The sequence below is a fragment of the Perognathus longimembris genome, chromosome 11 (assembly GCF_023159225.1).
Source record: "Perognathus longimembris pacificus isolate PPM17 chromosome 11, ASM2315922v1, whole genome shotgun sequence".
In the NCBI taxonomy this organism is placed as follows: Eukaryota; Metazoa; Chordata; class Mammalia; order Rodentia; family Heteromyidae; genus Perognathus; species Perognathus longimembris.
This window is the reverse complement of record NC_063171.1, coordinates 39,657,443-39,682,317: the sequence shown is the minus strand read 5'-3', so window position 1 is coordinate 39,682,317 and position 24,875 is coordinate 39,657,443. Positions and strand designations below refer to the sequence as shown.

The following is a 24,875-nucleotide window of genomic DNA, read 5'->3' as shown; positions in this document are numbered from 1 at the left end:
GAGGGGAGGAACCTCGGCATCATCTTTTTGCCAACTGCCTGAGTTCAAAGGAAGGAGGCAGGAGGTAGAAGGAGGCAGTTCTTAGGGCCTATTCTTGGCTTTCTCTGGGGGACAGAGATTTGCTGCTTGGGTCCAAGACCCAGTGCTTGGTATTGAAGGTAGATAAATCGAGAAAGAACATAGAACTAAAGAGCCCCCAGACTTTGTTCCGTGCTCCCAAATTGAGGGTAAAAAGGAATTTCGGATCTTAAACTTCACAGCCCCAGCAAGGAAAGCAGACATTCCTTTCCCACCTCACTCCTGGCATATTGAGCCGCAGCAGCAGCGTTGAATGGGCAGCCCACGGGTGGGGGTTGGGGGAAAGGTGACTCACTATTACTACTGGGAGGGAAGGGGGAGCCAGTGTTGGAAGAGGGTGAGTCACTCGGATAGGCACCAGCCTCGGCCCTTCCCCCCACCCCTGGCCAGCTCCGAGGTCCTGCCCGGTCTCCTTTCTTGCTTTGCACCCACTTCCCCCTCTCCACCCACTCTGCCACTGTACCCCCCCCCCGTAGGCCTGAGGCAGTGGGAGCTAGCTTGAAGCTGAGGACAAGGAGAATCAAGACTGTGAACCCCAAGCCGACAGACAGGGGTGTTGAGGAGAGGGCGAGGCCTGACAGCCACGGCGCAACGGTCCTGGCTCCTCCCTACTGCTACTGCTCTCGCCCCCGCCCGTGCCCCTGTCCCTGCCCATGTCCCTGCCCCTGTCCCTGCCCCTGCCCCTGCCGGCCTGTGACTGCCCCTTTAAGAGCAGTGGATCCTCCCCCCAGGAGAGGAGGACCTATTAGAGCCGCTGCCCCTGCGCCCGTGACTCAGTGTTCGCGGGAGCGCCGCAGCTACCCCAGCCAACCCAGGTCCCGAGGTCTGACAGCGCCCGGCCCCGCTCTCCACGCCTGCCCGGAGCCAGCCGCCCGGCGCGCTCCGCCCCTCCACAGCCTCCGTCCTTCGATCTCAGCCCCGTGCCCTTCCCGGGACCCCTGCCCCGAGGGCAGCACTGCCAACCTGCCGGCCATGGAGACCCCGTCCCAGCGGCGCGCCACCCGCAGCGGGGCGCAGGCCAGCTCTACCCCGCTGTCGCCCACCCGCATCACCCGGCTGCAGGAGAAGGAGGACCTGCAGGAGCTCAACGACAGGCTGGCGGTCTACATCGATCGCGTGCGCTCGCTGGAGACGGAGAACGCGGGGCTGCGCCTTCGCATCACCGAGTCGGAAGAGGTGGTCAGCCGCGAGGTGTCCGGCATCAAGGCGGCCTACGAGGCCGAGCTGGGGGATGCCCGCAAGACCCTCGACTCGGTGGCCAAGGAGCGAGCCCGCCTGCAGCTGGAGCTCAGCAAAGTGCGCGAGGAGTTTAAGGAGCTCAAAGCGCGGTGAGTGGGGCCAGGTGGCGGTGAGCCGGGCGCCGGGTGGAGAGGGCGCGCTGACCGGCGCCCAGGGCCGGTTCCAGGAAGGGAGCCGGAGGGCCCCGGCCAGCTGATAACTTTGCTGTATAGTCTCCTCCCTCTCCAGAACTGTCCCCAGCCCGTGACTGGCACTGCCGAAGGGAATTGTCAAGGCGGCGGGACAGAGCGGGGAGGGGGGTCTCTGGGGGAGGATGGGTGGGGGCATCCCGGCCGTGTAAAGGCTGGAGCCCGGGCGGCATTCTGTCAGGATGGGAATTCAACAGCCATTCCGAGCCTGGAGCGGGCGGGGGAAGGGCTCCAGCAAGGCAAAACTGGCCCTGCCAGGTCTTGGAACTCTGGGCACCCAGGGCAAAATGGAATGGGTGAAAGGGTCCTGTTATAACTTGCTTGGCACTGTGCCAACTTTATCCAAGCTGGCTCTGAACACATGATGCCCACTAGGATTGAGTTCCAAGCCGGCATCTGGCCCAAAGGTGTTGGAGAAGGGTCACCGAGGCAGGACAAGCCCCTTGTTCCCCTCCAAAAACATGGTGATGGCTCCTTTGGCATGACCTTTCCTTGGTTCTTTCTAAGAGGTGAGAAGCTCTCCCTCCCCCCTGAATGCCTGGGACCTCACTCACTGGGGTTCTGTCAGGCCCACCAGAAGAGCACCAGGAGATCAGCACCCCCGCAGCTCCCACAGCCCTTGGCCTGCCTGGCCCAGGAATGCAAAGGAGGGAGGGAGACTGAGGGCAGAAGCTCCCGAGCTCAGGAAGTTGTGTTATGCCCTGGCCTGGGGCATCCCCCTCACTTGGCCCTCTGCCTGGTGTCTTTCGAAGGCTTGGGGCTCCATCTTTCCCTCCTTCTTTGGGGTGAGACACTTTTATTTTTCCAGCCAAGCTAGAGCAGTCTTTGCTTTGGCTCATCCTCAAGCACTGACGTCTTGATCTTTGTCTTATTAAACTGCTGGAATACAGTGACATTTTTGAAATCCAGCCGTTGGAAGCTTTAGGCCACTCCCACTTCACCCATCCCTGCCTCACCCTACCCCACCCTACTTGACTCCACCTTCTTTTCTAAAAAGGCCTTTGGAAGCCTGGAAGTTTGGGCCTTGTTCTTTCAGCCCTCAATAGTTTGGCTTCCTTCTCCTTGCTCCCCTTTCTTTGTAGACCCAGGCCAAAGAGTACTGAAGGAGCTTGGAGATCCCTAACAGACTGATGGCCTTAACCTCTCCTCCTTCTCTCTCTTTCTTTGCATTATCTTTAAATTCATGCTCTTCCAGGAGCCCCTCTAGGTATCCATGGTTTTGCATTCTACCCTTAGTGGACCCCAGCCCCAGGTGACCAATGGCAGATTCATCAGCCTCCTGAAGGATGGATGAGAGTTGTGTGGGGAGATGGGTTCAACTTTTATTTCTCCTTGAAAGGGATCACCTGCTCTTTCCATGTGAACAACTTGTTAGCAAGAAAGGGAGGGAAGGGCTGGGAATATGGCCTAGTGGCAAGAGTGCTTGCCTTGTATACATGTAAGCCCTGGGTTCGATTCCCCAGCACCACATATATAGAAAAAGCCAGAAGTGGCACTGTGGCTCAAATGGTAGAGTGCTAGCCTTGAGCAAAAAGAAGCCAGGGACAGTGCTCAGGCCCTGAGTTCAAGGCCCAGGACTGGCAAAAAAAAAAAAAAAAAAAAGAAAGGGAGGGACGTCCCGGTGAGTTAATTAATGTTGTAAACTAGTCTACTCAACCATCAACTCTCAGCCCCTCCCCATCTTTACAAAGGATATTCATAACAGATCTGGGGAAAGCACTCTGGGATGGGGCCTATGGCGTCTATAGCCTCTTGATTGTCCAGCCACGCCAATCTGTCTCCTGGGCCTCCTGGCGCAGCTGTCCAGGCCTGGGACACCAGGCATGTGTGTATGTGCATGCGCACGTGGGGTAGGGACAGGTGTGATGTGTGTACTCGTTATATTTAGCCACCTGCTTCTGTTCTTCCTCAGTGATTTTAGCTGGAGAGGCTGGGCTTCCGGAAAAGGGGGTGGGTTTGAACACCTGGATCTCAGGCTGGTCGGGGAGGAATAGAGAAGACTCAGGCTGTGGTGTCTGTCCTCCTCTGTCCACAGTAAGAGAAGCCAGAATTCTTATTCATTTTAGTATTTGTGGTACTCAGAGTGATATGGAGAAATGGCTAGAATGAACAGTTTGGGGAAGGAAAAAGACATTGTTCCAACTCCTCCCACCAGGGCTGGGGGTATAGCCTAGTGGCAAGAGTGCTTGCCTCGTATACATGAGGCCCTGGGTTCAATTCCCCAGCACCACATATACAGAAAATGGCCAGAAGTGGCGCTGTGGCTCAAGTGGCAGAGTGCTAGCCTTGAGCAAAAAGAAGTCAAGGACAGTGCTCAGGCCCTGAGTCCAAGCCCCAGGACTGGCCAAAAAAAAAAAAAAAAACCAACTCCTCCCACCAAAGCCTGGAAAGAAGGTCTTCAGTTTAATGTTTAATTAGAACTCAGAGTTCAGGGTCAGACTTGGAGTTGGGATGCAGAACTATCTGTGAGATTTTGTGACAATCCTTGGCTCAGCCTGGGTACCTCAACCACACCCAGGCATTTGGGGTCCCTTCTTGTCTAGTTATAACTCAAAGAAAAACCCTGCTATCCTCCCTGTCCCTCCCTCCCCTTTCCCTTCCTGTTCCTTTCTCTTCCCTGTCCCTTCCCATTTCTCTGGCACCCAAGGGATTTTGACACTTTAGTGTGGGGAGAATGGGAAGGTTGAAGGCATGAGGGAAGTCCCACCTGGAGTCCAGTTTGGAGCTGGGCCCCACCACAGGCAGGACAGCTGGGTGAGTGACTCATTCCGTCTCCTCCTTCCTTTTATCCTGGTGGCTTTACGAGAGACCAAAGAGACAGGGTGGAGACCACAGATACCTTAAAAGGGAGGCATGGAGGCCTGAATATCTGCATCTTCTGCCCCTCTCCTCACTGCAGTCCGAGGATTCATTTCCTGCTTCCTTCTGTAGAATCTCTGGTGTGGTCTGGATCCAGGGCTCTGGACAGGCACTGTGCACAAGGAAAAGGAATACCAGTTTGATTGTAGAGTAATGGCTGGGGCTGCAGAATGGTGCCAGGGCCTGTGCCTTTACATACAGAACCACTGGCGGAAAGCTGAGTCAGAAATGGGGAGATCCCATGCCCTCAAAGCAGAAGCATCTCTTCCCCTCAGGAGGCCCTCACGCTGGACAACTTCCTGGATTGCCTGCCTTATTCAGCCCTCATGTAGACAGGCAAGAAGACTCAGGTGCAGATTCATGGAGGCTCTGATCAGAGCAGGAATAGCAGAGGTTTGTCCCTGGTCACAAAAGGGCTGATAAGTAAGGGCTTGAGCACAGGCTTTCTGACTTTCATTAAGCCCCTGGGGGTAAGGTAAGGAGGGGTGGCTGAGGCTTACTCTTGCAGCCTGCAGATTCTGCTCTGAGGCCTTAATGACACTTCTAATGTCATAGCCTATTAACACTGATCAATAGCCTCTGCCCTAGCCTGTACCTGGAAATACAGAGAACACTGCTAGGCCGTAGGTCATGAGATATGAGCTCTAGAAGACTGGGATTTAGGTCTTAAGATTGTCTTGGTTGCTGGGCACCGGTGGCTCACGCCTGTAATCCTAGCTACTCTGGAGGCTGAGGTCTCAGGATCTCAGTTCAAAGCCAGTCCAGGCAAGAAACTCAGTGATACTCTTATCTCCAGTTAACCACCAGAAAACTGGAAGTGGCACTGTAGCTCAAGTGGTAGAGTGCTAGCCTTGAGCTGAAGAGCTCAGGGACAGTACCCAGGCCCAGAGTTCAAGCCCCATGACCACCACTAACAACAACAAAAGATTGTCTTGATTAAGGGTCAGCAGTAGTGGGAGGAAGGTTGTATGCCCAGTTCAAACACACACACACACACACACACACACACACACACACACACACACACACACGGTACCTGTGGCTCATTCCTATAATCATAGCTACTCAGGAGGCTGAGATCTAATGATTGAAGCTTGAAGCCAGACTGGGCAAGAACGTTTCTGAAAGTGTGTGTGTGTATGTGTGTATGTGTGTGAATCCTGGGGCTTGAACTCAGGGACTGGGTGCTATCCTGAGCTTCTCTAGGCTACTAATCTGCCACTTGATCCATAGCTCTACTTCTGGCATTTTGGTAGTTAATTGGTGATAAGAGTTTCATGGACTTTCTTGCCTAGACTGACTTTGAATTGCTATCCTCAGATCTTAGCCTCCTAAGTAGCTAGGATTACAGGTCTGAGCCACCAATGTCCCCCTCAAACTCTTTATCTTTAATTAATCACCAAAAGCCAGAAGTAGATGTGTAGCTCAAGTGATAGAATATTAGCCTTGAGCAAAAAAAGCTAAGGGACAGTGCCCAGGCCCTGAGTTCAAGTTCTAGTACCAGTTAAACAAAACAAATCTGTCATGAGAATTACCTAGGCTGAAAGGAGCCTGTGCCCTTTGGCAGAGCCTTTAGGTTAGTGGCAGTGGGGGTCTTTGAGGATGCTTAGGCCCTTACCTTTGAGGATGCCTCCTGGTATTAGCTCCCCTACCTCCTTCACACTAGTCCATATTGTCATGGAAAGGGAAAACACGGAAAAAAAATCTTAGGCTGGGAAGTTCTTAAGGAATCCAAGGGATCTCACAGTTAGTTCTGACCAGGGCCCCCTAGCATCTGTCACCTGCCTTTCAGGAGTCTGAGTATTGCTTGGGTGAACCCATTGCCTGCCCTAGTTTTGCCTCCAGTGATTCAACAGCACAGTGTCAAGGCTAAAGCCTGGGACAGCTGGGATGACAACTGCTAGGAGATGCCTTCACCTACCAACTGTGCCCGCTGCTCACTCCTCTTCCATAGCCCCTCACTACTTAACAGCTGCGGAAGCCAAGCCTGAGATCTCTGAGGCCAGGACATTGGAGAGAGTTGCTTTCATCCTATCTTCTTGGAGTCCCAGAAGGGTACTGAAAGTGACATGGACCAAGCACTAGCATTCTTTGGAGACATTTGTGGAAGTCACAGGATCTGTTGTCTCTTGTAAGAGTTAGTGTGATTCACTAACAAAACAGTAGATGTGTTGAGTCAGTGTCTCTAGTTCTAGGATCAGCTCTGTCACTGAATTGCTCTATGGCCTTGAGCTAATAGCCTCCCCTGTCTGGATTTCCCTAGAAAAGGACAACCTGGTCCAGCACTGATGGCTTATGCTGTAATTCTAGCTATTCATGAGGCCGAGATCTTTGGATTAGGGCTCAAAACCAGCCCAGGTAGGAAAGTCCATGAAACACTTTTCTCCAAGTAACTACCCAAAAACTAGAAGTGATGCTGTGGCTTAAAGTGGTAGAACACCAGCCTTGAGCACCAAAGCTCAGGGACAGCACCAAGGCCCTGAGTTCAAGCCTCAGGACTGGCACAAAAAGAAAGGAAGGAAGAAAGAAGAGAAGGGGGCTGGGAATATGGCCTAGTGGCAAGAGTGCTCACCTTGTATACATGAAGCCCTGGGTTTGATTCCCCAGCACCACATATATAGAAAACAGCCAGAAGTGGTGCTGTGGCTCAAGTGGTAGAGTGCTAGCCTTGAGCAAAAAGAAGCCAGGGACAGTGCTCAGGCCCTGAGTCCAAGGCCCAAGATTGGCAAAAAAAAAAAAAAAAAAAGGAAAGAAAGAAAGATGGGCGGGAAGGAAGGAAGGAAGGAAAAAAGAACAACCTGGGCTGAATATCAAGACCCTATCTCAAAAACAAATACATAAATAAATAATAAGAAAAGGAAGTTAGAGCAGATCTCCAGAGATTCCTTATTTTCCAAAGTAGTACAATGGCCTACAGAACAAGAAAACAGATCTTTAAAATACTAAGGGCTGGGGATATAGCCTAGTGGCAAGAGTGCCTGCCTCGGATACACGAGGCCCTAGGTTCGATTCCCCAGCACCACATATACAGAAAACGGCCAGAAGCGGCGCTGTGGCTCAAGTGGCAGAGTGCTAGCCTTGAGCGGGAAGAAGCCAGGGACAGTGCTCAGGCCCTGAGTCCAAGGCCCAGGACTGGCCAAAAAAAAAAAAAAAAAAAAAAAATACTAAGGTACTAGTAGTAAAACTGAATATAATCAATGTGAATAGAGTAGCCAGTGTTATTCTCAATAGAATTATTTCCCACAAGTGGTGGAATTAAAAACACCTGCATTCAGTTTCCCAAAGACAGAAATGGTTAATTGTTGAGACATTACTCTTTGGCATATGCTTTGTTTTTGTGGCTAGTAAGAAAGGACAGTTCTCTTTCAGTTGCCTCTCCTTTCCGGACAGTATCATGTAGCAGGACAGGGAGTGCCGGACCTGGAAATGACTGACTGGCAGGGATTCACCTGAGTTGGGGACTGGAAGGGAGGCTCTAGAGGAAAACAGTACCTAGAGCTGGTCAGGTAAGCGCACATGTGACTAGAAACCACATGCCTAGAGCCAGAGGGGGGGTGCACAGTGACCTTGACCTGCCCACCTTCTACCTACATTGATTTCCTAATCTGAGGCTGTGAGGAGGTCTTGTCCCCTCCCTGTCCCTTAAGCAAGAGGGCAGAGCTTGGGGAAGGGGGTCTCCCCACTCAGTGGAGAGTCTAGCTGTGAGAGAGGAAGCCAGAATCCTGCTTGAAATAGCCTGGAATAATTCTGGCTAGGATCCCAGGCCCAGCAGGGGAGCTGAGTCACGGTAGAGGGCAGAGTGCAGAGTGGACCAGAGACTCAAAGCTTATCCAATCAGGAGTTGACTGAAGCCTGGGCTTTCCTTGATAAGTTCATTTAGGTTGCAGCAAGAGAGACTATAGTGTGCTTCTGCTGGAGGACGAGTAGCGCCCCTTTATGGCTGGCATAGAGGAGCTAGAGACTCTTTATTCAAGGGGTGTATGATCTGGGGAGCAGCCAGGAGAAAAGACTTCTTCTGGGCTGGGAATGTGGCTTAGTGGAGAAGTGCTTGCCTACCGTGCATGAAGCCCTGGGTTTGATTCCCCTATACTACATAAACAGAAAAGCCAGAAAGTGATTACTGTGGCTCACATGGTAGAGTGCTAGCCTTGAGCACAGAGAGGCTCAGGGACAGAGTCTAGGCCCAGCGTTCAAACCCCAGGACTGGCAAAAAAAAAAAAAAAAAAAAAAAAGGAAAGCTCTTCCATTGCCACCCCCTGCTGGCTGGGAGAGGTGGCTACATCTTCCCAGGCTTTGCTGGAATGCAGTGAGACCAGAACTGCTAGGCCCTCCCTCACTACCGCCCCACTTCCTCTCCTGAGCTTGGGGTGTGGCTCCCTTTCTCCCATGTGTCACCGGAGGGAAGGCCAGTAAGTCCCACGAAGGGACTGCCGAGTGAGCTTCTGGTTGGGATCCCCCACCCTTTGGCCAGCAGCCTTCCTTTTTCCCAACTTAAGACTTCTTCTTAGGCTAGCCTTACATTTTGTGACAACACAGGAATGATTTCTAGAGAGATAGTAAAATGGGAAGTGAACTTTGGGCAGGGACTTTGCAGACAGTGGTTGGTGAGGAGGCCAGCTGCCGATTCTGCAGGACCCCTGTGCCCTGGCCTCTGGCTCCAGACTTCTCCTCCACTGTACAATGCCACGTTGATACACCCAGCAGCTGTGACTCAGGCCTGGCCCTCTACCAGGCCCCTCTTCTGGAGTTGTGTCTGAACATGTCAACAGGCCTCCTAACCCCCTCTGGGCACCACAGCCCCCACCACAGGCTCCCCCTCTGCAGGAATTAAGACTGGCTTTGTTTTAGGGAGGACAGCTGGGAATCTGGCTGTTCTGGAAGGTGATCTGAGAGACCTCAGACCCCAGGCATGGTTGGTGGGCGTCACGCCCAAGAGAGGCATGTGGAAGCAAGAGCCTTGCCAGCTGTGGGCACATGTGCCTTGGGGGGAGGGTGGGGGTATCCACACAGGACATCTGCCATGCCACAGGGTAGGGTTTGGGGAAGTCTCCAGACACTTGCTCCTCTTAGTTGCTGTGTTCAAGGCCAGTGCCTTGAATGGCTGAGTGGGGAAGATGGTTACCCACATTCTGCCCTTACCTGAAAGCTGTCATAGACCCACAGACCAGTCAAGAAGCCAGACAGTGGGTACCTTTGGTGGTAGCGCACTGTCATGGAGGTGTATGTATGTGAGAGGGTGGAGAGAAGTGTTGTTTCAGGGCTGGTAATATGGCCTAGTGATAGAGTGCTTGCCTTGTATACATGAAGCCCTGGGTTCCATTCTTCCACACAGCACCACATATATAGAAAAAGGCCAGAAGTGGCGCTGTGGCTCAAGTGGTAGAGTGCTAGCCTTGAGCAAAAGGAAGCCAGGGACAGTGCTCAGGCCCTGAGTTCAAGGCCCAGGACCAGTGTTGGTTTACTAAGCCTTTGTTACTCTGGAGTCTCCCAGCAAGGCAGAGACTGAGGTTTCTAATTAGGTCTGGCCTGTTACTTTCGGCTCAGCTTGCCTGCCTTGTGCTGTTTTCTTTTTTTATCCTTTATTTATTTATTTATTTGTTTGTTTATTTATTTTTTGACACAGGGTCTTGCTATGTAGCCCAAGCTGACCTGGGACTCAAGATTCTCCCACCTCACCTTTCTGAGTGCTAAGAATGCAGATGTGGGTTATCATACCTAACCATTTTCTTCTTTTCCCCTTTTCTCCTCTCCTTTACCCTTTTCCCCTCCCCTTTCTTTCCCTTGCTGAAGACTGAACACAGGGCCTCATACATACTAAGCATGTATTCTGTCACTAAGCTACGCCACCAGCCCTGCCTTCTATGTTCAGCCTGCTATGAATATTCTCAGGTAACCTGGTCAGCAGGTTTTTAGTATCTGAGCCTGTTCCTTCTTCAGGCCTTGGTTTCTTTTTCTGTAAAATTACAGAAATTGGCCCTGGAGACGGTCTCCCTAGAAGCCCTGAGCATATGAACGGCCAAGTTGAAGGTATTCAGAGGAAATATGGAAAAAGCCTCACAATCCATAGGTAAAACACCAGCTAAAAAAGCAGGGAAAGGCTGAGCTGAGGTGTGGAGAAATCCTATATAAGGAAGGAGGGATCCCTGAAAGCATATACTGTAGTGAGAGGAGTTTCTGGGGAAAAAAAATGAAGGGATGGATCAAGTATATATAGTTTTCTATACTGGAAATGCATTGTAAAGGTCATATATAAGCATACACATACATATATGTACTAGCACTTGAACTCAGGGCCTTGAGCTCTTGCTTATTCATGGCTGGAATGCTACCACTTGCAATATGCATCCATTTTTAGCTTTTTGATATTTAGTTAGAGGTAAGAATCTGCTGAGCAGGCTTCAAACTGGGATCCTTAGCACATACAATTTTTTTTTTTTTTTTTTTTTTTGCCAGTCCTGGGGCTTGAACTCAGGGCCTAGCCACTGTCTCTGGGCTTCTTTTGCTCAAGGCTAGCACTTTACCACTTAAACCACAGTGCCACTTCCAGCCTTTTCTGTGTATGTGGTACTGAGGAATCGAACCCAGGGCTTCATGCATGCTAGGCAAGCACTCTACCACTAAACCACAATCCCAGCTCAGCACATACAATTTTTAAGTAAAAGGAAGTGATTTTTGAGGTGTGTGTGTGGGGGGGGGTGCTGGTCCTGGGGCTTGAACTCAAGGCTTGGGTGCTATCTCTGACCTTTTGTGCTCAAGGCAAGCTCTTTACCACTTGAGCTGCACCTCTGCTTCCAGCTTGTGGCTGGTTAATTGGTGATAAGGGTCTCAAGGACTTTCCTGACTGACAGGCCTTAGCTAGAATTACCACGTGGCCTCTGGTGCCTGGCTTTTTTTTTTTTTTTCAAATACATGGTCTTCCTATGTGGCCCAAGTATCCTCAAACTTTTTTTTCCCTCCCCCCCCTTTATTTTTCTCCATTGGACACTGAGTTCGGGACCTCCTTCCGGTTAGGCGTTTTACACCCCAGCCTCTCTCCTGAACCACGATCCTCCTGCCTCAGTCTCCCTCGTGCTAAAAAAAAAAAACCCAACAACAGCATTCACAAAAATAGAAAACAAGGACACCGCAGCGGGTGCTCCCGCACACACCGAGCCAGAGGGGTGCTGGGAGGTCGTGGCGCTCCGGGTGGCGGCCGAGGTCCATGGGGTCTGTGTGGGAGTTTGGAGCCCCCCCCCCCCCCCCCGGCGCTGCCCAGGCTTGGGGGCGCCCTTCCGCGTGCGGCAGGAAATGCCCAGGGGCTCGGAGACCTTTGCCCTCCCCCGGTGACTGCGCGCCCACCAGCCATGGGGAACACTCCGAGCGGGTGAGGCCGGGCTACGGCGGCGGGGCGGGGCGGGGCGGGGCGGGCCGGCCGGCTGGCCGCCCTTAGTCAGGCCGGGTGCAAAGGAGCCGGTGTTGGGCGGGCCGGCTCTTCCTCCGCCTCTCGTCCATCTTCCCCTCCCACTTGTTATTTTTAGCTGGTCTGGAGGCTGCGGCGGCGGCGCCTTCCCTCTCCCAGGCCGGGGGAGGAAATACAGGCCTCTCCCCGCCCCACCCCCCTCCAGGCCTAACACGTTGCTCCTGGCAACCAGGCCCAAACAGGCCTGCGGCCGCCTGCCTTCCATATCTGGCATCTGTGCTGGGCTAAGGAGGATGACTCAGTGGGCGGGTCAGAGGCCAGGCCTGGCAGGGTGCCCACCCAGCCTCTTTGTGGGCCCTGGTGCCTTTCTTCCCCAAAGCAGCCCCGAAAGAAGCCAGACGCCCTGCTTGCCCGCCTCAGCCCAGCAGATCTCAACCTTGCTCCTCTGACTGCCCCGCTCGACCTTTTTTTTATCTTTTCCTTTGTTGAGACTCGGTTTCTTTTTGCTAGGCAGCCCGCGCTGGCCTGGAATTCACTATCCTCCTGCCTCAGCCTTCTGAATGTTGGGACTACCAGCTTGGGCACGTACTGCCATGCCCAGCTACCCTATTCTTCTCCTCTCTGCTCCCCACCATCCCTTTCAGTTATGGGACTTGCCAGCTTTGGGATGGGTTAAACAGGATGCCCTGCCCTTCTTGCTTCCAAAGGCATCTGGGATTTAGCCACTCCTATACTTGGGGTACATGGAGGATGTGTGAGCAGGAAGAGCTGGCCCTCCATAGTGTGGCACCAGGCCTGGAGCTGGACTCGGGCAGAGCAGGGTCTCCCTTGTGAGCACTAGAGGATTTCCCGACCCCTGCCCTGGTATTGTCTGCCTGGACATGAGTCACCTGAGGAGCCCCTGGCCCCCACCCCTTCCCAGCTCCCCTGGCCTGCCCCACCCTGTCAGCCCTGCCAAACCAGCACTGGGCCACAGTGCCAAGCACATGTCTAGCTTTCCCCGATGCCACCCTCAGTGCCGCCTGGGCAGCCTCATCACCAGGGGCTGAGTGCCTGGCCAGGACCTGCTTTCAGGTCCTGCTAGGTATGAGCACCTTTCCTAAGAAGGAAGTGGTGTTTGGTAGTGGACGGGCAGGACTAGGGAAGAGGCAGGTTCTGCTTAGCCAGACCATTTCTTGGAGTGTGCGTGTGGCTCCCTTGCCACAGAGTTTCAGAAGTCTGAGTCACGAGCCCATGGGTGATAGTGGCTTCTTCGCCACAGATGGGGGAGCTCCCCATTTCTAAGGAAACCACAAAAGCTCTTCCTCACCTCCCTCTGTGCATGGTTTCCCTCATCTGCAGGGTGTGGCTTAGTCCTATGGTCTCTTGCCAGTGCTAACCAAAATGTCCAAGACGGAAAAAGAAACAGGCCCCTTAATCTAGTGGGTGGCTAATATATCGTATTAATTTAGTTGGCGCCTAATATATCCTAGCATGTGCGGCACTGGCACAGCAGTAAGTTCCAGTTCTGCTATCTACCTGCTGCAGTCCCTGGGGGAAACTCCCTCTCTGCCTTAGTTTCCACAGTCACATAGTAATTACACCCTCAGAGGGTGGCTGTAAGGATTAACTGAGTTGACGCTGTAATATTTAGAGCAATGCCTGGTACATGATAAGCTTTAATAAGAGGTTTTTTTCCTCTGACATTCATGCACCACATAATGGTGTTTTAGTTAACAACTTACCATATGGATTATAAAGAGGGGTTTTGCCATTGTCCCATAGATTCTATCTGTTGTCTAGTGACAGCTGACTCAGTTTGTGCAAGCACACTATGATCATATGATGACAAAATCAACTAATGACACCTCTTAGGAGGTAACCTCATTGTTAAGCAACACACGACTGTATATTATTACAATTACCAACACCACCAACTTTGGGAGTGGCAGAATGTAATGAGGAAACTCTGTAGCCAAGTGCCTGTGTCTTTTTTTTTTTTTTGCCAGTCCTGGGCCTTGGACTCAGGGCCTGAGCACTGTCCCTGGCTTCTTCCCGCTCAAGGCTAGCACTCTGCCACCTGAGCCACAGCGCCCCTGCTGGCCGTTTTCCATATATGTGGTGCTGAGGAATCGAACCAAGAGCTTCATGTGTAGGAGGCAAGCACTCTTGCCCCTAGGCCATATTCCCAGCCCCAAGTGCCTGTGTCTTACATGTGGAATCCAAGCTACTCAGGAAGCTGAGATCTGGAGGATCACAGTTCAAAGCCAGCCTGGATAGAAAAGTTTATAAGATTATCTCTAAAAATAACCATTAAGGAGCCAAGTTGGAGGCATGGCTCAAGTGGTAGTAGGAGAGCTGAGCAGGGGTTGGGAACATGGCCTAGTGGCAAGAGTGCCCGCCTCATATACATGAAGCCCTGGGTTCAATTCCCCAGCATCACATATATAGGAAACAGCCAGAAATGCCGCTGTGGCTCAAGTAGTAGAGAGCTAGCCTTGAGCAAAAAGAAGCCAGGGACAGTGCTCAGGTCCTGAGTTCAAGGACCAGGACTGGAAAAAAAAAAGGAGAACTGAGCACTAACCAAGACATTTTGAGGCCCTCTTGATATGGGCACAAAGTTTTTTTTAAAAAAAATGAATGTACACGTTGTACTATAAACTCCCAGAGGACAGATACTGTGTGTTTTAATATCTGCCAGATACTATGGAGGAAACAGTATCACCAAAGAGAATCCTAGAATTTCCTGGATGGAGAGGCAGGTTAGGGAGGAGATGCCCATAAGACATGGTTCTGCCTGCATCTCTGGCCAGCTGGACTGGAGAATGTGCTGTACAGAGTCTGTTCTCTTCCTCCTGGCCTCTGCATTCTGTGTAGACATTATGACTTAGGAAGGTAGTGAGGTAGAAAAAGGAGTCCTAGATGAATGAGTAGAATCGACTGGAACCCTGCCCGAATGGGTTTGCAGCCCTTGACACAGAGCCATCCTTCCTCTGTGCTTCAGTTTCCTTATCTGTAAAAGGAGGCCGTCTAGAGAAGGGACTCTAGTTCTCCAAATTCGGCGTCCATTGGCCTGGAGGGTGGAGAGGCCTCTTTTGGGAAACCCCTGCCAGCCTTGGAGTCAGCCCAGGAAGCTCAGGGTCTGTGTCTGCAGGGTCGCTTCACTTTACCAGCAGTTTTTCTTCATTTTCCCTCCTCCCCTTGCAGCTGCCTGAGCTTCGGAAAAGTTCTGAAGTCATGGAAAGTTGGGGCTGTGCTCCCAGCCAGGGGCTGGGCCGGATGGCAGCCAAAACCTGAGCTGGGTTTTTGACTTTATTTTTAGCTTTTCAGGCTGAGATGGAGGAGGGGAGACATCTGGTTCTGGAAGGGCTTTCTTTTTCTGCAGGAGAAGCCACTGTGATAGACATGGTCACATGAAGCAATTTGTTCTGAGGAGTGGACCGGGCGGGCGCATAGACTGGGGAGCTCCCTTTTCCTCTTCCTCTGGGTGTTGTCCCTCTCTACACCTCTCTAAACCCATGCAGTCCAGTTGGCTCTTTCTTTAACATCCTCTCTAAAAGTCTAACGTTCACTCTCTGGCTTCAAAGTGAACAGTGAGGCCTCGTGCAACTTAAGGCTTTTTTCTGTTTTGTCCTTTTCATTTTTTTTTTTTTTTTGGTACTGGGGATCGAACCCAGGACGTTGTACTTGCTAGGCAAGCACTTTGCCACTGAGCTACATCCCAGCCCAGCTTAAGGCTTTTGTGATAGCAAGACGTTGGTAGGGCTTCTCTTTTCAGGCGTGGATCTTTCCTGCCTGCCCACATTGGGTTTTCCTTTTTCCTGCCTGCCCCGCTGAGCTTGTGCTTGAGGACTAGCTGTGCTACAGATGGCAGCTGGAGCCAGGCCCTTGGATCTTTCTTCTGCTTCTCTCTGGGTCTACTGCCTCTTTCACTGTATATTTGTGAGATTGTAATGTCAGGAAAGTTCTTGGGGGTCCCCTGAGGTTTAAGAAAATAGAACTCTCTCTCTCTCTCTGTATATATGTATTTTTTTCCCCTTCAGTTTACCAGAAAAAAGTAATCTAGAAGGTGGAAGCAAAGGCGGTCTGTGTGGTGGGATCTAGCTAAAGCTTTGCCTACTTTGAGGAGCAAGGAGGCTCAAGGACCTGGAGGTCTGAGGAGGCCCAAGGCTGGACCTGGAGCCTGAGAGCGGCACCTGGGGCCAGTTGCCAGGGCTTGAGGCTGATGACTCAAGCTTAGACTTCTTTCAGGGCCCTCATGGAGGCTGGAACCCTTCTGCTCTGCTCTGATCAGAGGACCCAGACTGGGTTCTGAGAAAGAAAATTCAATACCATGCCTCACTGCCCTTGTCCCAGGTCTCCCAAAGCTCCAGCCCCCTTCCCCACAGGACAGGGATGGGGACCAGTACCTTTGGGGATCAAACAGTGAAGTAAGAGACCTGTGGCCCTCAGAACTGAGAGCCTAGTTGTCTGGTTTCTGAGAGGGTGGGAAGCTTGGCTGAATGGAAAATGGGTGGAGTCCAGGGAGGAGAAAGTTAAGGCCCTGTGTGGGAAGGGGCTGGAGACAAAGGTGCCCCTGTCTCTTCTGGAAGGAATGGGAGGGGGAGAGGCAAAGGCATTCTTATCATGGGATCTAGCTTTGCCCTTGGCCCCAGGCACGTTCCTGAGTCCTGAGTCATCGGAAGGGTGGAGAAGTAAGAAGGGGCTTTTGGGGGATCCTGGGAGCTTAACCCCACAAAAGCAGATGCGAAGAATGTAGTGCGTGGGTGCCCTCTTCTGGTGGTTAGAGGAACAGCAGTCATCCTCTGTTGAACTCGGTAATATGGAGGTCTCTGAAACCCATTCTTTCCTCCTTTCCTTAGCAATACCAAGAAGGAAGGTGACTTGCTGGCGGCCCAGGCCCGGCTCAAGGATCTGGAAGCTCTGCTCAACTCCAAGGAGGCGGCACTGAGCACTGCTCTCAGTGAGAAGCGCACATTGGAAAACGAGCTGCATGATCTTCGGGGACAGGTGGCCAAGGTAGGCTACTCCCTCAGGCATTCCCATGGTCCCAACCTGATGAATGCACTCACTCTTCTACCCTGACCAGCCTCTGCAGGTGCCTGGTCTGACCTATCACTTAGTACCAGAACCATTCACCTGACCTAGCATCACTTTGCTCATCCTGACCATATTTCCCTCTTTGGCCATTTAAGAGATCTAGCACAGAGAGAGTAAAGTAATTTCCATTTAACCTTGCAGTGAACTGTGACTGGCCTTCCATCCTCTCCTGGCCCTTCCTATGGCAGTTTTCACCTCTGAAAAGAAAGGAACAGTGGAGTACAGGTCCACAAGAGGGACAGTCTGAACCCAAAGGGGGAGATAATGGCTAATGTTGGGACATATGTTAATAATGCTTTGAATATGTATGGAAGTCTTCACTTTCAAAACACTGTTCTCTCCTGTCATTCCTCATGTTACAAGCTAAGGCAACTGAAGAAATGGGCTTCTTCCTAGTTTCATAACTTGGTCTACTCAGAGGAAGCTGGGCATCTAGTCAGTAGGCAAGCTGAGCACTCTCCTTCCCATTCCCTGCCCCCAAGGTATATCATGAAGATCCCAGGAAAAACCCAGCCAGCTGATCTCCCAACCAAGGTTGGCCCTTCTCCAGTTCTGCCCTCCCCAGCCCTCCTGATCATACTGACCAGCCTGCCCTTTCCAGAGTGAACCTCAACTGATGCTCCCCTACTCAGATTTCTTCAGAGCTTGTCAGTAAAGACAGGGCATCTCTTCACGATTCAGCTCAGCTCCAACCCATACCTGTTGGTATAGCCATATCTTCCAGTCACCTGTACTTTAGGCTTCAGCAGTGCCAATCTTCCTGAAGTCTCAGAACACATGGGCCTTTTTCTCTCTTCTTTTCTTTTCTGTTCTTTTCTCTCTTCTTTTCTTTTCTTTTTCCCTTTCTGCCTTCTTTCCTTTCGTCTTTCCTTCCTTCCTTCCTTCCTTCCTTCCTTCCTTCCTTCCTTCCTCCCTCCCTCCCTCCCTCCCTCCCTCCCTCCCTCCCTCCCTCCCTCCCTTCCTCCTTCATTCTTGGTCAGTTGTGGGGCTTGAACTCTGGGCCTGGTTGCTATTCCTGAGCTTCTTTTTGTTCAAGGTTAGTGCTCTACCACTTGAGCCATAGTGTCACTTGTGGTGCTGAGGAATTGAACCCAGAGCTTCATGCATGCTAGGCAAGCACTAAGCCATATTCCCAGCCCCCTGTACCTTTTTTCATAGCTCTTACTTTTCTTTTGCACATGTGTCTCTGTCCCTGCAGTCAGGATAACCTACCCCTGCCCACCCCCCCCCAAACCAGCCTGTTGGAGACTTTCCCAGACCCCTACCCCACCAGGCACACTTTGGTTCCTTTCCTCATGTTCCCATTCTACTTTGTACATTCTACTTCTTTTTTTTTTTTTTGGCCAGTCCTGGGCCTTGGACTCAGGGCCTGAGCACTGTCCCTGGCTTCTTCCCGCTCAAGGCTAGCACTCTGCCACTTGAGCCACAGCGCCGCTTCTGGCCGTTTTCTGTATATGTGGTGCTGGGGAATCGAACCTAGGGCCTCGTGTATCCGAGGCAGGCACTCTTGCCACTAGGCTATATCCCCAGCCCTACATTCTACTTCTTCATGGAAACTATTGTGTTATGCCAGGGCAGGGTGGCCCTATGATGGTGAGGGTTTTATCTTGGATTCTGTAGCACAGAACTAACCCAGACTACTTACTGTGAACAAGTGGATGTCCTTACCTCCACGGGCACCCACAGCCCTTACTACCCCTAGACCTGTGAGACATGTAGAAAGGATTTCTAGGAACAGCCCCTTCTCAGCTTCCTTCCGGCTCATGTTTGAAATCCCTCTCCTTGACCTCCACCTACTTCCTCTCAGCTTGAAGCAGCCCTTGGTGAGGCCAAGAAGCAACTTCAGGATGAGATGCTGCGGCGGGTAGATGCTGAGAACAGACTGCAGACCCTGAAGGAGGAACTAGACTTCCAGAAGAACATCTACAGCGAGGTGAGGAGTGTGCTGTGCGGGCCAGAAGGCTGGGATGGGTGGTGGTTGACATCCACGATGGGGCCGGGGGTCAGCTACCTAGGGCCCAGAGCTCATCTGCCTGAATCCCTGTATGAATGGAGTGAGGAGTGGCCAGCGCCTAGCTCCCAGGTTAAAGTGGGGCTGACACTAGCTTGTGGGTAAGGGTCGGGGAGGAAGGTAAGGGTTGGGCTTCTGGATCTTGACTGTTAAGGATCCAGTTCTGACTTTGGTCTCTGTGTCCTCGCTTCCGCACTTCCAGGAGCTGCGGGAGACCAAGCGCCGCCATGAGACCCGGCTGGTGGAGATCGATAATGGGAAGCAGCGTGAGTTTGAGAGCCGGCTGGCAGATGCCCTGCAGGATCTGCGGGCCCAGCACGAGGACCAGGTGGAACAGTACAAGAAAGAGTTGGAGAAGACTTATTCTGCCAAGGTGCTTGCTCTTCCCCATTTTCCTCCTTGCCTCACTGGAATATGCCTTACTGCCCATCAGATAGTACCATGTAGTGAGCTCATGGTGGCCGAGGCCACCGATGCCATCCTCAGATGGACCCCCGTGTTCTGTCCTTATAGCCTTAACTTTGTGTCCCCCTGCAGCTGGACAATGCCAGGCAGTCTGCGGAGAGGAACAGTAATCTTGTGGGAGCTGCGCACGAGGAGCTGCAGCAGTCCCGCATCCGCATCGACAGCCTCTCGGCCCAGCTCAGCCAGCTGCAGAAGCAGGTAAAGCCAGCTCGTGCCTCCCGCCTTGGGCCTGCTGGTCTGGGTGGGCGTGGATGGACATAGAAGCCCCCGGGAGCGGAGAGGGGAAGTGGAGGGGCAGCATAGGCTCAGGACCACAGACTGGGAGAGAGGCCCTGGGATTTAGAGCTTTGATTTTGTTTGAAACGGAGATTATTCACATCCTCCCTAACTCACAGATCTACCGTAACACGGTGCAGCGTGAGGTATTAAAAGCTTTAGGTTGTTCCTATTCTATTATTCTAGCGGGCTGTGTCATGTGACAGGAGGAGATGGGGGTCTAGCCGCAGAGTGAGATTTCAGTTAGATACTGGCAAAGGCTTCCTGTTGGCTGGCCACAGCCACAGTGGAGCCTGCCATGGGCTCTGCTAAGAGCACGGAGATCCTGGCGCAGTCCAGGTGCCTCTTCTACGCCTTACCCACAATCCTCCTCCTCCACACTTGGGGCCCTTGGGTGCTCATGAGACCTTCACCCCTTCCCCCCACCAGCTGGCAGCCAAGGAGGCTAAGCTTCGGGACCTAGAGGACTCCCTGGCCCGGGAGCGGGACACTAGCCGGCGGCTGTTGGCAGAGAAGGAACGGGAGATGGCTGAAATGCGGGCGAGGATGCAGCAGCAGCTGGACGAGTACCAGGAGCTGCTGGACATCAAGCTGGCTCTGGACATGGAGATCCACGCCTACCGCAAGCTCCTGGAGGGCGAGGAGGAAAGGTGAGCTGGGAGGAACTAGGAGGTTCTGACAGTGGCCTCTGGCCTGTGACTGACCTTGATGAAGCCCGCTGTCTTGTCTCCCCTCCCCAGGCTACGCCTGTCCCCCAGCCCCACCTCGCAGCGCAGCCGTGGCCGCACCTCCTCCCACTCATCCCAGACTCAGGGTGGGGGCAGCGTCACCAAGAAGCGCAAGCTGGAGTCCACTGAGAGCCGTAGCAGCTTCTCCCAGCATGCTCGCACCAGTGGGCGCGTGGCTGTGGAGGAGGTGGATGAAGAGGGCAAGTTCGTGCGGCTGCGCAACAAGTCCAATGAGGTAGGCTCCCGGGTCCCGGTTGGCTGCAAGACCTTGGCCAAACACTTCAGTTTCAGAGAGCATTATGCTCCTCATCTGTAAAATGAGGATGAATGGCAGTCCCTAAGTATCTGAGATGTTAGGAAGATGAAAGTATCAGGGTAGTGGGGCACTGGTGGCTCCCACCTGCAATCCTAGCTACTGGAGAAGCTGAGGTCTGAGGATCACAGTTCACATCTAGCTCTGGCAAGAAAGTCTTTAAGACTACTATCTCCAATTAACTACAAAAAAAAAAAAAAAAAAAAGCCAGGACTGGGAATATGGCCTAGTGGCAAGAGTGCTTTCCTCATATACATGAAGCCCTGGGTTCGATTCCTCAGCACCACATATATAGAAAAGGCCAGAAGTGGCGCTGTGGCTCAAGTTGGCAGAGTGCTAGCCTTGAGCAAAAAAGAAGCCAGGGACAGGGCTCAGGCCCTGAGTTCAAGCCCCAGGACTGGCAACAAAAAAAATAAAATAAAAATAAATCCAGAAGTAAAGCGGTGGCTCAAGTGGTAGTGAGCTTAGCCTTGAGCAAAAAACCTCAGCGACAGTGCCCAGACCCTGAGCTCAAGCCCCAGGAGCAGTATACATGTACACAAACAGTATTAGGGCATGGCATAGCATAAGTGTCCCTGAACACAGCTGTTATCCTTGAGGAGAAGGACAATGATGGGTTGTTGGGTGGGGGGGAACTAGTGCAGGGAGAAGCCACTAAGTGTGGGTGGTGGCTGGTCTGCTTGGGCTTTCTTCCTATTACTGCTACTATTACTATTTATTTATTTATTTATTATTTTTTGCCAGTCCTGGGGCTTGCACTGTCCCTGAGCCTTTTTTTTTTTTTTTTTTTTTGCCAGTCTTGGGGCTTGGACTCAGGGCCTGAGCACTATCCCTGGCTTCCTTTTTGCTCAAAGCTAGCACTCTGCCACTTGAACCACCACAGTATTTCTGGCTTTCTGTTTATGTGGTACTGAGAAATCAAACCCAGGGCTTCATGCATGCTAGGCAAGCACTCTACCACTAAATCACGTTTCCAGCCCCTATTAGTTTATTTTAATTTTTGTTGTGGGGCTTGTACTCAGGCCCTGGGCACTGCCCTTGAGCTCTTTTGCTCAAGGCTCATGTTCTACCACTTTGAGCCATAGCTCCACTTCCAGTTTTGGTGTGTTAATTGGAGATAAGAGTCTTATAGACTTTTCTGTCCAGGCTGGCTTCGAACCTTGATCCTTAGATCTTGGTCTCCTGAGTAGCTAGGATTACAGATGTGAGCCACCAGTGCCTAGCTATTATTATTATTTTGAGATGGAGTAGTACCAGGGTGCCTAGGCTGGTTCTGAACTTCTCAGCCTTCCAAGCAGCTGGGACATCAGGTGTATATCACTATACTCGGGCTGCCTGGGCAGTTGGGATGAACCTAAGCGCTGGGTTGAGCCACCCACATTCCTTTTCTGCTCCCTCCCTGGCAGGACCAATCCATGGGCAACTGGCAGATCAAGCGCCAGAATGGAGATGATCCCTTGCTGACTTACCGCTTCCCACCAAAGTTCACTCTGAAAGCTGGGCAGGTGGTGACGGTGAGTGGTAGGGTGCTCAGGACGCTGGGGTGACCTTTGCAGTGGACTTGGGGATGCACTCGGTTAGGACAGAGACGCTGAAATGAGCAACCTTCTCGAATCCTCTTTCCCCAGATCTGGGCTTCAGGAGCTGGGGCCACTCATAGCCCCCCCACTGACCTGGTCTGGAAGGCGCAGAACACCTGGGGCTGTGGGAACAGTCTGCGCACGGCTCTCATCAACTCCACTGGGGAAGTGAGTATGCTGCCCCCGGCCTCTTGCCAGGCAAAGCTCCCCTTAGTGTCCAGAAAGCAGAGCAAACTCCCAACTCAGGGGTTATTTTCCTGAGCACTCTGTGTAGGTGGGACTCCTCTATCGCCTCCAGTGAACTAGCCAAAACCAAACCAAACCACAACAAAACCAAAAAACTCTCCCAGGAGGGAGTTAGCCAGTGAGTGTTGTTAGAGATAGAGCCAGGCAAGCAAGTTCCATAGCTTTAGTCCTACCGAGGATGGAGTGAGCAGCAGGTCCCCAGGACCGGCCAGGCCACACAGAAAGGTGCCGGCTGGGTGGGCAAGACGGAGAAGTATATGGCATATCCCTTCCCAGACCTCACCCCCAACCCTCAGGCCCGGTCTGTTGTCTCTGTAGGAGGTGGCCATGCGCAAGCTGGTGCGCTCCGTGACCGTGGTTGAGGATGATGACGACGAGGATGGAGATGACTTGCTCCATCACCACCACGTGAGTGGCAGCCGCCGCTGAGGCTCAGCCCACAGTGGGAAACCCAGCCAGGCCTGGGCTAGCCTTCCCTGCCTTCCATGCCAAAGTCTTTTCATTATTAAAGAATGTTTTGGAACTTCACTTGCTGCCCTGGCCTTTCTTCTCTCTCCTCCCTATACCTTGAAGAGGGAACCCAGGTGTCTGGGTCCCCTTCTCTGGTAGGGAGGAGAGTGGGACTATTCCCACAGGAGCAACGAACAAGGGTTTGGTCTCCTGGGAAGAGGGACGGGAGGACAGAGGTGGGGCGCCAAGCCCTGCCTCTCTCCCCCATTCCTCCTGCATGCATTCCCTTCCTTCTCCCTCCCTTCATCCTGTTGCATGCACATCTTTTCACTCCTTTCACCTGGGACGATGTCTTCTCTCATTCCCTTTCCCCTCACAAGAGAATTTTGCATGCCTGCTGTCCTGTAAGCTTGCTCTCCCCTACTTTCCTCTTAAGCTTAGAGGATTGAAAATGGAGTCAAAGCCCCATCTTTTTGTCCCCAAGTCTTCCTGACCCTTCTCCCTTCCCATGTCCTTCCTCTGGGTCCCTGCCTCCCCCCCCATTGTCCTCTGATTTCCCTGGGTGCCGAACCCCAACTTCCCGCCCAGTGGCTGGAAGCCTCCCCAGTCTAGACCCTGGGAGTTGGGCCTGAGCAGTCCGTCCCAGACTCGCTGTTCCGCCTGAGCCTTGTCTTCCTCCCCAGGGCTCCCACTGCAGCAGCTCGGGGGACCCCGCTGAGTACAACCTGCGCTCACGCACCGTGCTGTGCGGGACTTGTGGGCAGCCCGCCGACAAGGCCTCTGCCAGCGGCTCGGGAGCCCAGGTGGGCGGATCCATCTCCTCTGGCTCTTCGGCGTCCAGTGTCACAGTCACTCGCTACCGCAGTGTGGGGGGCAGTGGGGGTGGCAGCTTCGGGGACAACTTGGTCACCCGCTCCTACCTCCTGGGCAACTCCAGGCCCCGAACCCAGGTGAGTCATCTGGTTGCCTCCACCTTCCCTAGGCAGAAGCCTGGTCGTTGACTGTCGGGACAGGGTGGCCCTCTGGGGGGAGTGCCTTCTCCTCCGCAGCAGCCCGGAGGGGCGGGAGCCTCCCCCAGAGTCCTGGACAGCTCATTCTTGAATCCTGTCTCTCCTGTCTGCGCCCCAGACTCGAGGGCAGGGCTAGATAGAGTGTGGGGGGTGAGGCGAGGACGCCTCCCTCCTGGGGTGAGGGAGGGAGGGAAGGACCCAGGTGCTCGAGCTCACACCTCTCCCCTCTTTTCTCTCTTAGAGCCCCCAGAACTGCAGCATCATGTAATCTGGGACCTGCCAGGCAGGGGTAGGGGTGGAAGCCACTTGCTTCCTCTTTACCTCATGCCTAACCCCTGCCCAGCACCTCATGGGAGCAGGCTTGAAGCCAAAGAAAAATTCCCCCTTTGGTTTTCTTCTATATTTTTTTTTTCTAAGAGAAGTTATTTTCTACAGTGGTTTTATACTGAAGGAAAAACACAAGCAAAAAAAAAAAAAAAAAAGAGTCTCTATCTCAATGCTAATTTCTCTCCCTGCCTTTCCCTGATTCTGGGGAAACTCTACATCTGCCTTAAAACCAAAGAGGGCTTCCCCTAGGAGCCAAGGGAAAGGGGGTGCTTTTATAGAGCTTAGTTTCTGCTTTATTGGCCTGGCTGCAGCCCCTCCCCCCTCCTGCCCCCGGGACCCTGTGACATGGTGCCTAAGAGGCCGGCGTGGAGTCAACTCCACCAGCCTCCTGCAGACAGCTGGCTCACTGCCAGGCCAGCCTCCAAGGGAAGGACCGTCCAGCCAGGACCAAGGCCTTGGTCTCCCCGATCCACTTTACCTGGCTGAGGCTCCTTCCCCGCCCCGCCCCCACCAGCCCCGCCCCTGCCCCCGGGGGTGGGGGTGGGGCAAGTCCATTCTCCCAGGTACCAGCTGCGCTTTGCTTTTTCTGTATTTTATTTAGACAAGAGATGGGAAATGAAATGGGAG

At 52.8% G+C, this 24,875-nt stretch overlaps 1 protein-coding gene across 1 annotated transcript; it reads left to right on the top strand.

The window, feature by feature from the left end:
• Positions 1–809: 809 nt before the first annotated feature.
• Positions 810–24,875, top strand: Lmna (lamin A/C). Its single transcript, XM_048356536.1, has 12 exons — positions 810–1,406; positions 16,605–16,761; positions 18,650–18,775; positions 19,056–19,226; positions 19,391–19,516; positions 20,024–20,244; positions 20,335–20,557; positions 22,042–22,149; positions 22,264–22,383; positions 22,780–22,869; positions 23,595–23,861; positions 24,163–24,875. Exons 1-12 carry the CDS (start codon positions 1,051–1,053, stop codon positions 24,187–24,189), a joined length of 1,992 nt encoding a protein of 663 aa, XP_048212493.1. The 5' UTR covers positions 810–1,050; the 3' UTR covers positions 24,190–24,875.

Excerpts from the sequence above, each read along its gene's own strand:
- Lmna (XM_048356536.1), top strand. The coding sequence starts at position 1,051 with ATGGAGACCCCGTCCCAGCGGCGCGCCACCCGCAGCGGGGCGCAGGCC. Across the intron at positions 19,227-19,390 it reads AGAAGACTTATTCTGCCAAG|CTGGACAATGCCAGGCAGTC; the intron begins GTGCTTGCTCTT and ends GTCCCCCTGCAG. Across the intron at positions 20,245-20,334 it reads CTGGAGGGCGAGGAGGAAAG|GCTACGCCTGTCCCCCAGCC; the intron begins GTGAGCTGGGAG and ends TCCCCTCCCCAG.